Consider the following 17,617-nt stretch of genomic DNA (forward strand, 5'->3'; position numbering starts at 1 on the left):
GACTTTTTTTTGGGGGTGGAGTAACAGATTAACATTTTTTTTTATAAAAGCCTAAGTAGGCCTGAGCACTAAAAAGCATGCATTTACAAAAAATATAGTGAAAACCATTGTGAAAAACACTCTTTAATAAGACGAAGCTCACTGAAATATATATTTTTTAAACTTTAAAGGTTTATAATTGAATGAGAACATCGAAGTAAGGTAAATTTCAACATGTTTAATTCAACTAAGGAAATTTACTAGCAACTTTAGAGTTAGTTTTTCAGTGTTGTTTACATTAGGTTTTCGACTGAATACGTGTTGTTGCGAATGATCATGTACTCCAATATTTTCTTTTGTCTCAAATCAGAACAAAACAAGCCATTTTGGGCCTTTTTGAACTGGAGAGGAAGTTTTGAGCTCTGGAAGTTGGACTGTATGTTCTTAGTACATCAAGCTTGTTTTATTCCTCACGAGCCCTTAACAAAATATAACAAAAATATGGGCTAAACATGACATGTGGCTAAGTGCGCTAATACAAAAGGAAACAAATGTGTTACGAGAAAGCTCTTCCTGTTTTGAGATGCTTATGTAAAGTATTTTCCACTTTCCACAGAAAACATCCTGGGCTTCAGGGCAGCGGTCCACAATGGCTTGCTGTTAAATCACTATTAAAACCACCTGTTTTGCAGCCGTCAATCGAGTCAGCTCAAAGGAGGATGTAGTTTCTCTTCCCAGTCACTGGTCAGACAAGAGTTCAGTTAAAAAATGTGTCACTTGTGTTCATATTGTATGTATACACGGGGTATGTGACCTCCTGTGACCCAACACAGAAATCACTAGGTTTTATTTTCTCATTCGGTTTTATTATTGTTTGTACACTTGACATTTAAAAACCAAAAAAAATATTTTTTATCGCTCATAAAAAATCTTAACATTTTTGAAGACCTTTTTGAGGTTATTTTAAAAATAGTATAATAGTATATAATGTACTATAAATTGTTATCATTTTGTGTGTGTATTTATTTCTATAATTTATATTATATTTAAATATATTTATTATGTAAACATGAAATATTCTTCTATGCACATGTGTTTGTTTTTATGTGTGCATTTATTTATACATAATAAATCTAAAGTACACACACATATATAATTTAAACAAAAACTTTTATTTTGGATGTGATTATTTGCCATTACTCTCTCTCTGTGTGTTTCTGTATATATATATATATATATATATATATATATATGTGTGTGTGTGTGTGTGTGTGTGTGTGTGTGTGTGTGTGTATGTGCATGTATATATACTGAATCTTTCCACAGACACTGAGGATGGCATACTCTTTCGAAACAAGATATAGATACAGATATATGCCAAAAAAATGTCAAAATATATTCTTCTTCTTGTAAGCGGAAAGAAGTTGCTGGAACACCATTTTAAAAAGCTCTCCAAAAAGACCTGCGTCATTACTTTTCCCGTGTCAGATACCGCGTAATGAAAGTGTTCTTTATTGTCAAAATCAGGTCATTAAAATGAATGCTTACTCATTTCTGTTCAGCTCAGAGAAGACATTTACATCAAGAGTGAAGATAAACGCCGGCGATGTGCTCTGTGCATTATCGAAATCCCATAAGAGCTTGGAGACGAGTCGCATAGAAACCGTTTAAACGCTCGTTCCTGATTCTTATAGATTTGGTTCTATTGTGCTCTGCAGTCGAAGCCTGGGGTGTGTTGCTTACTCAGGAGAAACTTTCTGCTTAGTGTTCATTTCAGTTTCTGCACAGGACGTAGCCAGAAGGAAAAGCTAACAATAAAATCTTACAGCACTCATGGGAATGTGTTTGGACTGCAGTTTGTGTTTCCTTGCATCAAGAACACAGTGTAAAAAGATGACACGGAAAAGAACTTCTTATCAACAGTTTCAATCCATAAAAGACCATGTTCTTCTCGGATGCTGAAGTCAGACGGGCTGAAGCGAACCGAATGTCCCCAAGTACGGTCATTATTGTGTGAAACTCGAGTTCTCGTTTTTCCCTCGGCCCTCTTGTGACTCGCATTACGACTGATCCTTTTAGTTCAGCGCTCACAGGGGCCGGCCGGTCAGTACATACTTCAGGTGCCAAAAAAGACAAACTCTCAGACTGTTATATATAGGGAACAGTTTGTCTCGAATCGCTTTTAATAGCAGGCAGCGTCTGGAACGGCACCGCTGTAAAGCTTGTTTGTTGGTAAACAAATGAACGGTAAGAAAGCCCGAGTGCCAAGGCTGCTGAAGAATGCGAGAAGCACAAGGCGACCACAGAGGACCGGTTACCTAACGCAGCATTGGGACACTTCGACATCATGCCACAGTCATTTGGGTAATTCAGTTACCGGGCTGTTTACTTGCAGCTTGAATTCGGAGGAACTTGCGAAGCGAAAGAAAACGGGTCCGAGGTGGCATTTGTCCTCGGAAAAACACTGCAGTGCGCAAATAGGAAACAAAAACTGTTTTAATATAAATGTTTTTTTCCTAGACAGCAATGCCAGGGTCGAATAGAGAAAAAAAAAACAAACGAAGGCTTAAAGCGATAGTTTACGCAAAAATTCGAGTTCCGTCGGAATTTACTCACCCTTTCGTTGTATTGCATTCTTTATCTGTTCTGTGGAACATAACCACAATGTTTTCTTAAAATGTTTGCGTCCATGCAATCAAACGAGGTCCAAAGCAAACCAAAATCTTCTAAAAATATTCTGAATAAAATGAGTACAAAATGTCATTTGGGGTAAATTGTTCAAGTATCAAAATTTTTCCAAATTGTACTTTGATGGTAAAATAGCAAGGATTTCAGTATGAGCTCAAAAAAAAGACCAAATTAGGAAAACTTTCAAATGTTTGGGGTCAGTAACTTTTACGTTTCTTATGCACACCAAGGAGGCATTGATTTAATCAAAAATGCAGTAGTAAAATAGTAATCTTGTGAAATTACACATTTCATATTACATATTAAAATATTGTAAATATTTTTGTCCTGTACTCCAGTCTTCAGTGTCACGTGATCCGTCAAAAATAATTTGAATAAATTGAACTGCTGCTGAAAAAAGATCAATGTTGAAAGTTGTGCTGCTTAATATTTTTGTGGAAATAATTTGGCATGTAAAATCTTTTGTGACAGTACTGTAGCATAAATGCCTCTTACTATCACTTTTGATCAAGTTATGCACATTTTCTGAACACGTCAATTAATGTCTTTAAAAAAACATTACTGACCCCAAATTTTGAAACTACATTCCTTTTAGAATTGGCGTTTATTCAACCGCCCAAAAATGCAGAGCAGCTTAACAACCACACAGCAATGCCATTTCAATCGCCTAAAACACTTATATATGGCCTCTTTGGAGAACTAACGAATGCTGCTAATCTGTGGTTACCGTTACATCATGCAGGGCAATGACCTAATCAACCAAATCCCAATATTTAAGCAGTAACGCAAATTGTCTAGCAGGGAAAATACTATACTAAAATACATCTGATTGTTTACAAATCATTTTGGGGGGGAAAAAATCCAATCACGTGAAAAACAACAATATTTACCAGACCAATGTCGACAGTGTGATCTGCTGAAATAGAAAGGAATGCCAGACCGGATTTATGCAGTTTGTTTCCCAGCCGAACAGAGAGGTCTGCCACTCAGCACATTTTGAATCTGTTAATAAGCTACTGTGGAGCTGAAGACTATCATGAACTTGTTTTCCATGAAACTGCTGCATCTTGCGCACGAGGATGAGCCTAAAACATCTTTACTGTTGATTAGAGGAGCAAAAGATTCTAAGCCATTTTTTAAAAGCACAAAACATGACAACAGACGCATATCAAACATGCTTCTAAGTGCAGCCTTTCTATTATGTTACGCTCAAATCAACAAGCATAGCTGACAGTTCAGTGTTTTTCTTCCATTCTGCATCGTACTTAATGTATCTGTAGCACCTGACCTTCTCCGATTCTATTTACACGGATGCTTTTGATTTTCTTGTCACGCATAGAAACGTAATGTTTTGTAACGTAAGAATGATCCTTAAGCACAGCTGATTGTTATCCTTGTCGTGATTCAAGTACTGAGTCTTGAGTTCTATCTGTGGTGTTTTAAGGTGTTTAATAGATGTTTTTATCTCGTGAGGGTTCATGTAATGAGTGTTTTTGTGATGCTGTCAACATTTTAAGACAACGGGCAATTGCCTCTCCATGTACAATGCTGTTCAAAAGTTTGCGGTTGGTAACATTTTGTTGTTTTTAAGGCTTGCACACCAAAGCGGCATTTATTTGATCAAAAATACAGTAAAAACAATAATATTGTGGAAAAATGAAAGGAATGTTTTTGAATATATATTTTAATATTTTATTTATATCTGTTAATTTTTCAGCATCATTACCGTCACATTCTCCTTATACCCTGATATATGAAGAATATTTAGAATGTAATAACATTTTTGCAGTATAATAAATATCTATATCTTTTTAGCTTTTGATTCAGTTAATGTGCCTTTGTTGCAACGTGTTAATTTCTTAAAAATAAATGCATAAAACATTCCACATTTCTTATTGAAATGTTATTGAGAACAGAGCTGATAACATTTAAAATAATTGTGAAATAAATGAAAATTGCGTGTAGAAATGACAGCAGATAGTAAGTACAATAACCTCACAGACTCTTATCATTGTTTGTTCTGCAAACATCTCGTTTTTTGGCAATGCAAATTACAAAATGGAAGGAATTTTTGATGGCCTACTTTTTTAACTTCATTTATTCTAGCGAAACATGAGCCATAAGTGCATGATTTGTCACAAGATACCTTGTAATCGAACACTGCGATGACACTCAGACCAGATTATCAGGTTTGATCAAATTAAGGTCGGTCGCCACAGAAGCTGAGCCACTCAAATGTGTAAAATATATTTGTTTTATCTTCCTCATGATTCCCTGTGATTCATATCAGAAGCCTGTTGTTGTTTTGTCTTCCAAGTCGCTTTCTGTTCTATTGGACACATGCTACACAAAACCCTAAACAGGCTAACAACCACAGCAGTGCTCTGGAAACCACCCACAACCTTTGCGCAATCAGAGACCGCTAATTTTTTGTCTGAAAAAAGATGAAATAGAGTAGCACTCACCCGGCAGTCTCGCTGTAGCGTCTTCATCAGGGCATTATATGTCTCTGGGTCAAAGTACAAGCCATCGTGCATGTCCACAAAGTCTAGGTCCTTATATGTGGGGCAGGCCTTTTCCCGCTCTTTTCGTGACGCCCGTCTCTTGTACGTGGAGCCTTTCAGGTCATACTTGTAGTGCATCTTTAAAGACCGAGGCAGAACATTGTTCATAACCACAAGACGGATGTTGATTCCTCCAGATTGAACACAGTACAGGCCGTAGAACTTGGGAAGGAGAGTCCTTGGGTTCTGGTTGAGGTTCTGAGGAAAATAAATAGCTTTAATAAAAGGAAATGCCTCATAAAAGGATCTTTAAATACTTTCTTCCATGGTAATGTTTATAGTCAACTAGGCCGTACTGTGGCTCTTTGACGCCATCCAAAAACACTAATGTTCGTGTGACCAGTCTGATGCAACAACAAAATGATCACAGATGAAAGACCGTTCAGGAAACCTTTTTGGTTTCATACTTCACCTTTAATTTTGATCTATAACAGCATGCCAGACTGCTAAGTTTGTACGTAAACAATCTTTTTAAGTTATGCAACAGAAAAATCAGGTTTGTTAGTCAGATGAAAAAAGAGACACAGAGGACATATATGTGACCACGGAGTCTTAAGTAGCACGGCCAAAAATACATAGTATGGGTCAAAATTACAAATGTTTCTTTTATGCCAAGGATAAAAAAATACAATTAAAATTTTCATTTAATCCACAAAAAGAAGCTGCACAGTAGTGAAAGGGTAACTTGAAATCAACAGCACCAGTAGTAATCCTCTAAAATAGAATAGATGAGTGAGAACAGAACAATCTATTCTACTGAGTCACAGTGTTTTACTCAGCTTTCTTCACTGAGGAGATGAATGGCTCTGTACTCTACTGAGACCTACCATGTAGTATCCTGGAAGCAGTTTTTGCAGGAACTCTGCCTCCTTGTGCTGGACGGTTTTGATGATGAATTCATCATCGCTGGTCAGGTAGAAGAGCGAGCCGCTGGCGCCCGGATTAGACAGCTCAATCAGGGGCTCTTTACAAATGGAGTACTGCAGGATTACAACAAAAACAATCCATTAAATATTATGAGTCTTTAAATAGAGCACAACAGTATGGGCACAGAAGTAAAATTTAATGAAATTAAAATATATATATATATATATATATATATATATATATATATATATATATATATATATATATATATATATATACACACACATATGTATGTCGAGGACGTCAAGTGTCAAGTGTCCCAATCAAAAGAAATTTACAAAAGTGATATTATGTCCATAAAAGCACATTTAATTAAGTGTCTACTTTTTATGTTTTTGGTAAGTTTTTGAAGAAAAAAAATGTCATTCAGTGTAACACAATATTTACGTAAAAACTGTAACAACATGCTTATCGGGATATAAATCGGGAAAAAAGATATTATTTATATTATTTAGATATTTATTTTTTGCTCAGAAAAACAAAAAGCTAAATCGCAATTAAATTAAAATGAAAAGTTTTAATGTTTTTGGGACCAACAGCGACAATCTAAAGCAGTATTACACTTCACCTTTGGCCCATATGTATGTATATATTTGATTTTGTGAAAGTGCCTATTAAGAAAAAAAAAAAAAAAAAGACCACAGATAAACAGTGTGTGCAATTTATAATGAGGTACTCTGGGACCTTTACAAAAGAGCATCTATTTTTACCTGTGCTTTAAATACATGCTTTAAAACACCTAATCACCAATTCATATTTATGTTAAACTGGCAACAAAGAGTCACTCATAACACATGACTTATAAAACGTCACCGAACTCACTGGCTGCAGTATACTGAATGCGTTTCCTAAAAACAGTTTGCTTTACACACTGTAAGATCGCTTTATTACTGCCTGGAAGTCCTGTGGTTTAATAAGGGTTGCATAAAAAAACCCCTAACATTATGAGCTCTTAAAGCAAACATTTCTACTGAGTTTTCTGGCGGGGTTCCCTGAGGAGGCCGGGACGCAGCAGCAGCAGCAGCATGAGGACAGTGTTGAACCGAAGCCAGACACTCATATTCAAGGCCTGCCTAATGAAAGTCAACAGTCACGTTGTACTTCCAGCCCGAACACATGGACATTTGCATTTGGACTGCGTGTCATCCCGCGTGCATGGGGCTTTTTAATTAGCTCGTGCCTCCTCTGCCCTATCTACATAATTATAAAAACGTACACAACAAAATCAGAAGAGCATGAAACATCACTTTCTTTCATCTTAGCCTGACCATTTTCTACTGCGTTTTAGACCCTGCTGTTACTTTATGCAGATATCTGAACATTTAGTGCCCGGTTTCAGTACAATTTTGTAGCATATCCTTGCTTGTACTAAAGAACTTAAAGGAATAGTTCACCAAAATATAAAAATCAGCAGAAAATGTACTCTCCTCATGCACTGTTGCCCTTTCATACCAAAATCCACTGGGGGGCTTTTTTCATTTGATCTGTACTCTGTATTCCTCCCCTTATTCAGGCTAGGCAACTCACCTTAGAAAGCAATATTATGGTGGAGACAAATTGTTGCTATTTTTGTTTTTTTGCACGCAAAATTATTCTCCTAGCTTTGTAAAATTACAGTTGAACCCCAGATGTCACGTGGATTATTTTAGCAATGTCCTTACTACATTTCTGAGCCTTGTTCGTGGATCCTTGCTGTCTTTGGGAGGGTCAGAGAGCTCTCAGAATTCACCAAAAATATCTTAATTTGTGTTTCAAAGATCAACCAACTTCTTACAATTTTGGATCGATGTGAGGGTGGGTAATTAATGACAGAATATTCATTTTTGTGTAAACTATCTCTTTAAGGATGGATTTGGTTCTTCTCACTTTTTTTACATTAATTGATGGACCAGACTGTCAAATTGTAAGACATTTTAATTTATACAAAATTGTATAAAACAGTATTTGGGAAATACTGGAATGACACCCACTGTAATAAACATTAAATGCAGCAAGACTACGGACAAAATGACTGTAGTTAGTGAATTGATTCCAATAAATGCCGCCTTAGTGAGCGCAAGAGACTTATTTCAAAACAATAAAAAAAAAATCGAATCTCAATATGTTAGTATATATGCTGCCTGAGCTACAAGAACTCTAAACTTAGATATACTGCAGCTGTGTGAGTCCCTGAGTCCCTTCGTACTCTTCTAGAAATGTATTCACAGTAAATGCAAATAAAAAGGAACTCCCATCCACCTATGCAAAATGTAGAATGCAAAAAAAGTTAGCTTTTTAATGGTATTATGTAAACAGGCATTCCCTTGTCATTAGGGGAATCATAAAACCCAGCATCTGCACTGCACTGCATATACTATAATTAACATTTTTGTCTAAAGGCGGCGCACAATAGATTCATAACAGAGGATGATATAATGCAGGTTCACAAATTACACAGGAAGACCAGACTATCAGGCACCTGGGAGCGATACCGCTCTGCTGGGCTAATTACAAGGCCATTAGATGTCAAAGAGCAGAGGAGGCAATTAACAGCTCGACTGAGATCATACGCCTAATCAGCATCATCCACCCTGACTCACACACACACACACACGCAAACACGCAGATCAAACTGTACGAGAGCTGCAGAGATGCTGCAGAGGCACTGCAGTGGCTGCGAGTCAGAGCGAGGCGGTGTTGCAGTGCGGGGATACGTACACCTCCAACACCTCGATGTGCCAGGACACTTCTTACATAGCGAGAACACATCAAACCGAACCGCTAATCCCTGCTGGGAATTTACAAATGAGGACGTAGATTCGGAGTTCCTGCCAGTCACAGTTGGCAAGGTGCGGCGGGGAAGTTCGTCAGGGGTCAGTAGTACTCTTGGTCAGTCTTGCTGGCATCTGATGCAAGCAGCCACTGAACTTTCTTACACACAAAGATGCTTTGTTAGGACTCAGGTGGAGGGAAATTTTAGGGAAATTGGCAAATAATGGTTTTGGCATTAATAGGAACATGAAAGCTGTGCTTAATCAGGGCCATAGCGCTTCATTAATGGGTCTAGTTTGCATTTCCCATTCGCCACATCATTACTTGCATAATACGATGTGTTTAAACATTATTTTCAATACAAAAAAGGAAGATAGCGCTTAATTTGATCTATTAACAATTTTTGGATTGCAAAATGTTGGAAGTTAAACACTGATGGTTGGATGGGAGGCGTTTAAAGGCAAAAAGGATTTGCAAAGTCATGCAAAAATAATCAGGTTTTTTTAGAGGGCGAAATAAATTATATTTTAAATAAAAAATACAAAGAAAAATTATTAAAAATTTTTAAAAGTTGATATATCATGCAAAAAATATGTTTTGAAAGAAGTCTCATCTATTTGATCAAACAGTAAATCTGCAATATTGTGACATATTATAATTTGAAATATTATATACATATAAATATTAAAATATTATATATATATATATATATATATATATATGTATATATATATATATATATATATATATATATATATATATATATATATATATATATATATATATATATATATATATATATATATATATATATATATTTTAGCTGTGCTGCTTAATACTGTGATACACTTTTTTCAGGATTATCTGATGAATATTAAATTCAAGAAGAGCATTCATGTGAAATTTGTAGTTCTTTTGCAACGCTGTAAAGGTCTTTGTCACTTTTGGTCAAATTAATGTGCCCTTGCTGAATAATTCATTTCTTTCAATAAAAATCTTACTGAACGCAAACCTTTGAACAGCTGTGTGTTAGAAAACTGCATTTGCCTCAAGAGATTGGCTGAAACCAATAAAAAGCGAAAAGTGTGTTTTACCAAATAATCATCAGGCTTGATCCCGAACAGCTCCCGGAAGTAGCGGAAAGCCAGCGGTGCGTACGTCTTGAAACGAAAGTCTGGATAATGGTGTGCCGGAGTCAGGTTGCTTCCCTCACTGCAAAAGCGAAAGCATTTCCTTAAGGCATCACAAAAAAAAAATCTAATTTGTGTTGTATTAATGATCATCACATTCGCCAATGCAAGAGGCTTCTAGAATCTGTAAACACAATCCTGGGAGAAGACTAGAAATTGTGAGAAACTGTTACCTAACCTAAATGCTTCTTTATGCCCAAGGAACAGAGACACATTTGATCTTTCTGAGCCCCATTGAGTGTGTCGTTGTTGCAATGTGACCCACCAGCAGTAAACACCAGAGGTAATCTTTTCCAGAGACACACAACAGTAACTAATGCCCGAGGACAAGGAGGTCCTAGTCTTTCTCTATTAACGGTTACACAAACTAAAGACCAGGGTCAGTCACATCAGTTACACATGACGAAATGTAAGCAAGCCCTGGGAAAAAAAAAAAATCCTATAACCCATTTTTCGCCTTTTGCTATTATGAGGCAGGCCATTAGTATTTGGATTAACCCCGTTTGAATAATTCCTAAAAGTGTGACTTGAACGGGCCGGATGATGTCATAATCACTCAAAATACTGCTGTGAAACGATAAACAAGAAGCGCCTGTGATCCCTCACAAGTGGGTTAGTGTTGCTGTTTTTTCAGGGCACTTGAATGAGTTCTGAGCCGATTCAGACTATGTCTCCCTATCAAACCTCATTGTGTAACCCAATCCAAAATTTACAACTGACCTCCGAATTAGAGCTTTTCTCTATGAACTAAAACAATGGCAGACTGATGAGGGGCAGACGGCTGACCTAACTGAAAAAACGGGCCTACCGCATGTGCAAATCTGTCTCATAGACGTATGCGTAATTTATTTGCCCTTGATTCTGGTAATGCAGTCTATGTAGCTCAAATATTAGAGAATAATTCTAGCAACGCCAGGTCATGGGTTTGATTGACGGAGGGAAGCGAGAACTGATCAAATTTGTAGCTTGAACTTTGTTAAGTTTGCTTTGGATAAAAGCATTCTGTTAAATGCATGAATGCAAATATGTTGAGAATAGCATAGCAGTGTATTTCTATTACTTCAGTGGTATAGAAACGTGCCCGATTACTTCATTTTGACAACCATAAACAAAAACTCTAAAATAAATGACAAAAGCCTCTAAGTAATTATAAAACAATCTAATTATTAGACATTTGGTGCTATGTCAGAGTCAATAATATCATATATAATAAAAATAACTGTTGTGTTCTGTGGTGTATAAGTCTAATAGCCTAATAAAATTATGTTTTGTTTAGTTTTTTTTTTTTTTTTTGAAAAGTGCTGCATAATGTGAACCATGCGCTTGTCATTTTCATTCCAAGTGCATTTAAAGCATGTAATAATACATACTAGCCTACATCTGGTATGCATATGACTACTACTATTTAATAAATGTAAACTATTTTTTTAATGAAATTAATAGTTTCACTCAGCTTGGATGCATAAAATTTCTCAAACGTGACATTAATGATTTTTCACATTGTTTTGAAGCAGAACTTTTTAATAACTTTATAATAAATGTACAAATCAGTCCATTTCAATTATTTCTTAAGGATCACGTGACACTGAAGGTTGGAGTAATGATGCTGAAAATTCAGCTTTGCATCACGGTAAAAAGTTACATTTTAAAATAGAAAACTGTAATAAACTTTCATAGTTGTACTGTTTTACTGTATTTGTGATCAAATATTCACCAGATTTGGTGAAAAGCATTGTATGAACTGGCTATGTGGTTCAAGGAAATGATTAATTTACATCTTTGATAGTTTAACCAACTTACTGTAAGTCATGTCCACTTTCACTTGAAGCCAAATGCAAATACAAATCATTTTCATTATGCCCAATATAAATACAGATAATTGCTCTACTGCACATCCCTAGCATGCAGTAAGTACAGTATGCAAAATGTCCTTCAAACTCTTCATAATGCTTCATTTTAAAAAAAAAAATAGTGAGTATACACAGTAACCAGTACTCCGACACAGCCACTGTCAAATTAGTCCAAACTGAGGGCGAGCACATGCAACTGGAGTGCAATCCCTAGTGAGAGAATCAGACTTTATAAATAAGGAAGTCAGGCTAGTGGACCAGTGTCGTTCCTCTGAATCTTGTATAAACTCTTTGCTCACTCTAAAGATCCTTTTGGGAATCATTTGCGCGAGAATCAACTGTGCAGGAGCTCAAGTTTCTAGTTGTCATGATACATTGCGTGTGATTAATCACTGCGAGACGCCTCAATAGTAAGGGTTTCTAGTTTGAGAAGAAATGAAGAGCAGATGATACAAACTAAATGCAATGGGTGAGAAACTGTGAAAAAATATCCTCACTCTAACATGCATGTCTGTATCGCTGTCCTCTGTTCATACCTGGGTAAAAACACACTCTCCACCACGTAGAAGTCCTGCATGAGCACATCTCGGTCAGGTTTTGAGGTCAGATTCCCCACGGTGTAACCAATGCCAAGCTGGATAGCTCCTTTTAGGGCAGATGAAGTAGTCTGTAACAATATCGGTAACACAAAGCAAAACAAATTAGCATACTTTAGTCATTTCAAAGGCCGCTCTTATGGAGGATTACCGAGGTCATTTTTTTTAGACGTGCAGCACTAAACTCGTCTCCTAAATCTCCGTTTGGTTAAACAAATGACATTTGTGGGTCAAAACTCTTGAGTGAGGTTCGCTGGAAATATTAGATCAGCCTTAGCATGAAAATTAGGCTACAAGTGTAGTGTCTGCCAGTCCTGTACATCCTGGAATTTTGGAAAGTTCATTGATAGGCCTCTGTTGATACCAGCATTTAGGAAGGTGGACATTATCAACATACTACACTCGTCACTGGAGAAACTGAAAATAAGGTGACTGGAAAAAAGTAGTTCTTCATTGAACAGAGGTGATGGCAGACAATTTGTCGATCTTCTTTGTTTAATCAACATTCAGTGACACTCTCATGTAATAACTGATGTACATTGTTATGGAGTCCCGCTTCTGAAAATTCATTTAGAAAATCCTGCTTTAGAAAACTCAGGTGAGCAATGTATTTTTAGCTGTGTTATTTGTGTATGTCTACGTATGTACTTTGTTTGCAGTTTTACTATAACTTTATTTGTATATCCTGTATATATCTAGCAAATGTATGTACTTTGTTTACAGTTTATTTCCCGTTCTATATTATATCTAGCAAAAATAAAATAAAATTATATATATATATATATATATATATATATATATATATATATATATATATATATATATATATATATATTAGCATTTAGATAAAAATTTATTTTTAGCTTAAATCTTGTAATTATATTTTCAATACAATTTTGAATTTTCATCAATTGAAAGTCCTTGAACTTCTAATTGTCTAATTTAATGGCAATGGATTAGATCTAGTTATACTGACAGAAAAATTGTGGTTATATATAATAGTTATATATAAATCAAATGTTAAAAATGTATACACATATACACAGAAAACACAGATCTAATACATGACACAAAAACTGTGCTTCTTACATTAAAAAAGGTTATTTCTTATAATAACGCTATTGTAGATATGAAAATATGAATGAAAAACACTTTACCTTTTTGTATGTTTTCTCTCTACTGTTATTGCTAGACCCGCTGACTCCATTCTCATTGGTTGATGACATCTAAAGCAATAAAGAGCTAAAAGTCAGACAGGTCTAGTTCGCAACCGTAAGCCGAGCATATGTAAATAACATCCTCAGACTCTGTCCAGCCGTATACCATCGGATTTGCAAAGGAGCCTGACACGGACCACAGGATATCGTGCCAGAGTAATTGAGTGGCTTGTAAATGCAGAAAATGTGTGGCTCTGCAAATAATATATGATGCAATTAGGGTTTACCTTGTTTTAACTGAGAACACAGGTGTTGGTCTGCTGTTCAGCGCTCCTGCATGGCTCAGTCATGTGGACTGGATGGAAAGCAGAGGTCAGGGTCAGAATGGATCTTCTTCCTGCCAACCAGAACACAGGATGGCCTAGTTAGTGTGTGGCAGTGGCTAAAGACCCGAACGGTTTACTGCATGTATGGGGTGAATCACGGAAATCTAGAACATGTCAAAATTATACATCAACCCAAAATCTGAACAAAAACATTTTATTTTGACCATTAGGAATTTTTGTGCTGTTAAATAGTTTTTTTTGTTGTTGTATTCATTTTTATTGACTGATTGCTGTTATTATGTCAATTTGCATTTTATCATTTTTGTAGATTAATATGAAGGCATGCTTTTTATATTATTAAAAGCCTTATATTTTAAAGGCTTTTATACATTTATTATACACTAGATAATTTTTTCTTCAAAATATGAAAAATATTTATATTTTTCTATTATTTACAATTTTTAAATGTGCATTAGTGGTTGACTAACTATTGAAGCCCACTTCCTGCACTGAAAGAAAAAAGGTAATTGTGACTAACAGTCTCACAATTCGGAGAAATAAACTCACAATTGACTCACAAAAGTCAGAATTGTGTGACATAAAATGTGAAATAAAACGTTTTTTTTCCCTCAAAATGTAACTTTATATCTCACAATTGTGAGTTATAAAGTCAGAACTGTGAGATATAAGTTGCTTAAATATAAAGTTCTGACTTTATAACTCGCAATTTTGAGTTTATGTCATGCAATTATCACTTTTACTTCTCACAATTGCGACTTCATGTCTCACGATTCTGAGAAAAAGTCACAATTGACTTTTTGAGAAATAAAACGTTCATTTTTGCAGTTTTGTTTGAAAAGCTAGCGCCGCATAAACCGCACTTCGCCTTTAATGAACAATTGATTTCAGGTGTTCTCGTTGTGACGATGCAGAATTGTTTTAAACTGATCTTGTGACCACCTAAGTGTGTGTTTGCATCCACAGCACTGAATAAACGTGCGTCGTAAAGTCAGCAGACAGAGTGCAGGGCCCCACAGTCTGTGTAAATGACAAATAATGGCCTTTCAGACTGTCTGCATAAACAAACTGCAAGACTGAGCCCTTATTCAGAGTCGAGAGCGGCCTGTGACTCTAAAACGTCCGTGCCATTCGCTCTGTGCCAGCACATTGATATCTGTGGGCCTGCAGAGGGGTAAAACACAGGGAAAGTGTGGATGTTTGCTCCTGATAACCAGCTGCTGTCTGAAGAGTGTCTAACACCTGTGTGTCTGTTTGCCCTAAGACTGCTTTTCAGATCTGTTACACAATCCACTGGGAGCAAAACAAGCCAGTGGCAACTTTCTTCTTGTGTCATTAACCGCAATAATGTCATTAATTATACGTCAGCACCGAAGAACAATCAAAACAAAGGTTAGAAAATATTACACCTAGAAAAGGGCACGTTGTACGTCACAACATTTACTTATGGATCAGTGTTTAAATATACGCTTGATCATTAGCCAGGTACATCTTGGGACATTAAGATCAAATAAAACACAATATGACACAAAAGGGCATGCATTAGATTATTTTCATCATAGTCAAGGGGTATAAAATGACTGCCTTAGGGATTTTATGAAATGCAAATGCAAAAGTCACCAATATTTTATAAAAAAGTGAAATCATTTAACTATAACAAAGATTGCTAAGTAAGTAATTGGACAAAAAAATAATAAAAATGTAAATATTGTGGGTTACCATTCAAAAATTAACTTTTGTGCTCACCACGGGTTCATTTATTTGACCGAAAATACAGTTAAAACAGCAATATTATGTAATATTATTTTAAAATATAATTAATTTCTGTAACGCAGAGCAGATTTTTTCAGCATTACTTAACTCTTCATTGTCACATGTTCCTTTAGAAACTATTCTAATATGCTGATTTGCTGTTTAATAGACATTCGTTTGAAATATAAATATTTTATAACATTATAATTGTCTTTACTGTCACTATATAAGCAGCGTCAATATACATAAAGATGATTTATGAATACATGAGTCAATATTTAACTGCCTGAGAAATAAATAGCCAAAGCAGCTAATTCAAGTGATGATAAAGTCTTTTTGAATTGGAGGCCCTCAATCATTTTCAATATAAACCTAAAGTTTAACAAACTGCCTGACTTTCTTCTATAATCCAGTTAAGAACAATAGTCCCATTGAAAGAAGCACAAACAAATTATGTTGCACTGACAGTGGAAAAGACATGGATCGTGAAGTGCTCTCAGAAGAGGCAAGTGCCCTTTAAAGGTATTAAAATTATGTGAGCATGTGCCAGACATTAGGAGGACAGAGAACAGAAAAAACACTTATGATTCTATCACCATAACACTTTAAAAACTTGTCCTCACTCTCTCTATCTATCTCTTCTCTCTTCTCTTTGTGGTTGCTATAGGTTCAGTGCTTGTAAACACTAAACAGTGGCCATGTGTACTGCAGGCAATGAGGGGCACACGTACCCATCGTTATTCCGATTGATTTGACTGGTACAATTAATAAACTCAATTAGTTTGGCCTAATAATTGGAGGGGGGAGGCATTTGGCATTTGTGATGCCAGAACCTCAAAGCTTCTTGTGGCATCGACCGTTGACATTTCTAGCTTATTTTTTAGCTTAACTGAATGGCAAACATGGGAGCAGATTTGTAGAAGTTTAACATTACATCACTTGTTCGGCAATGAATGCTATGCAGTGAATGGGTGCCGTCAGAACGAGAGTCCAAACAGCTAATAAAAACATCAACAATATTCCAAAAGTAATCCACATGACTCCAGTCCCCAAAAAAATCTTTGTTTGGACTGTTGTGCATATTTCTGTCCTAAATCAGACAAGATTAATTTTTCACTGGAGAAGCAATAATTATGGACTATTACGCAGCTTAAAGTTATAAATGTCTTTGTTCATTACAAAAATGCACTCCTGTGAATTACTGTGATGTTTTGATCAGCTGTTTGGAGTCTCTTTGTGACGGCACCCATTCACTGCAGACGGTCCACTGGTGAGCAAGTGACTGAAGTCTATAGTACCATAATATAATAACTATTTTAGATCTTTAGTTCTGACACATTATACGTAAACTATGTTACCCCAAAGAAAAATAATATGGTTTAATAGTTTAGCATGTCCTCATTATGCTGAAACAATTCTAAATGCTTGTTTATTCTATTTTCACTCCCGATTGTTGTACAATGTGCACTTGTGCAAACACTGATTAAATGTTATTTTGAAGTGAAAACCCAACTTTTAAGTTCTTTATGAGCGAGAGGGTCAGAATTCTATGTCCGTTCAGTTTAATTGAGGGCTTAAAGCTAGAGAACCGGATTAGGAGCGTATCCAACGAGGCGCAGGCCTCACAGATGCACTCTTTGTTCTGACTGGAGGTTCTTTCTTCAGTTCGCTAATTGGATACAATGACAATCATTACATAACTGGCTTAGTGTACTGTGCGAATGTCTCTCGCTAAAGGCTGTAATTGGATATGATGTTATTAAAGGCATTTTAGAGAAATCAGTTGAACTTGGACAATAAGCACAGCTTCACATGAGTA

At 35.9% G+C, this 17,617-nt stretch overlaps 1 protein-coding gene across 4 annotated transcripts in view; it reads right to left on the reverse strand.

Annotated features, from left to right (window-relative positions):
- The window catches only part of pip5k1bb (phosphatidylinositol-4-phosphate 5-kinase, type I, beta b), a 34,731-nt gene that overhangs the window by 9,876 nt on the left and 7,238 nt on the right, over positions 1-17,617 (reverse strand). For all 4 annotated transcript variants that reach the window (XR_006251650.1, XM_043247692.1, XM_043247693.1 and 1 more), the window contains 6 exons: positions 13,990-14,099; positions 13,703-13,771; positions 12,486-12,616; positions 10,004-10,121; positions 6,059-6,211; positions 5,133-5,429 (listed from right to left, as the gene is read on the reverse strand). Coding sequence is in view for 3 of the 4 variants with exons in the window: in XM_043247692.1 (XP_043103627.1) it covers positions 5,133-5,429; positions 6,059-6,211; positions 10,004-10,121; positions 12,486-12,616; positions 13,703-13,771 (768 nt within the window). In the remaining variant the exon portion in view is untranslated. The remainder of the gene's footprint in view (positions 1-5,132; positions 5,430-6,058; positions 6,212-10,003; positions 10,122-12,485; positions 12,617-13,702; positions 13,772-13,989; positions 14,100-17,617) is intronic.

The sequence above is a fragment of the Puntigrus tetrazona genome, chromosome 8 (assembly GCF_018831695.1).
Source record: "Puntigrus tetrazona isolate hp1 chromosome 8, ASM1883169v1, whole genome shotgun sequence".
Classification (NCBI taxonomy): Eukaryota; Metazoa; Chordata; class Actinopteri; order Cypriniformes; family Cyprinidae; genus Puntigrus; species Puntigrus tetrazona.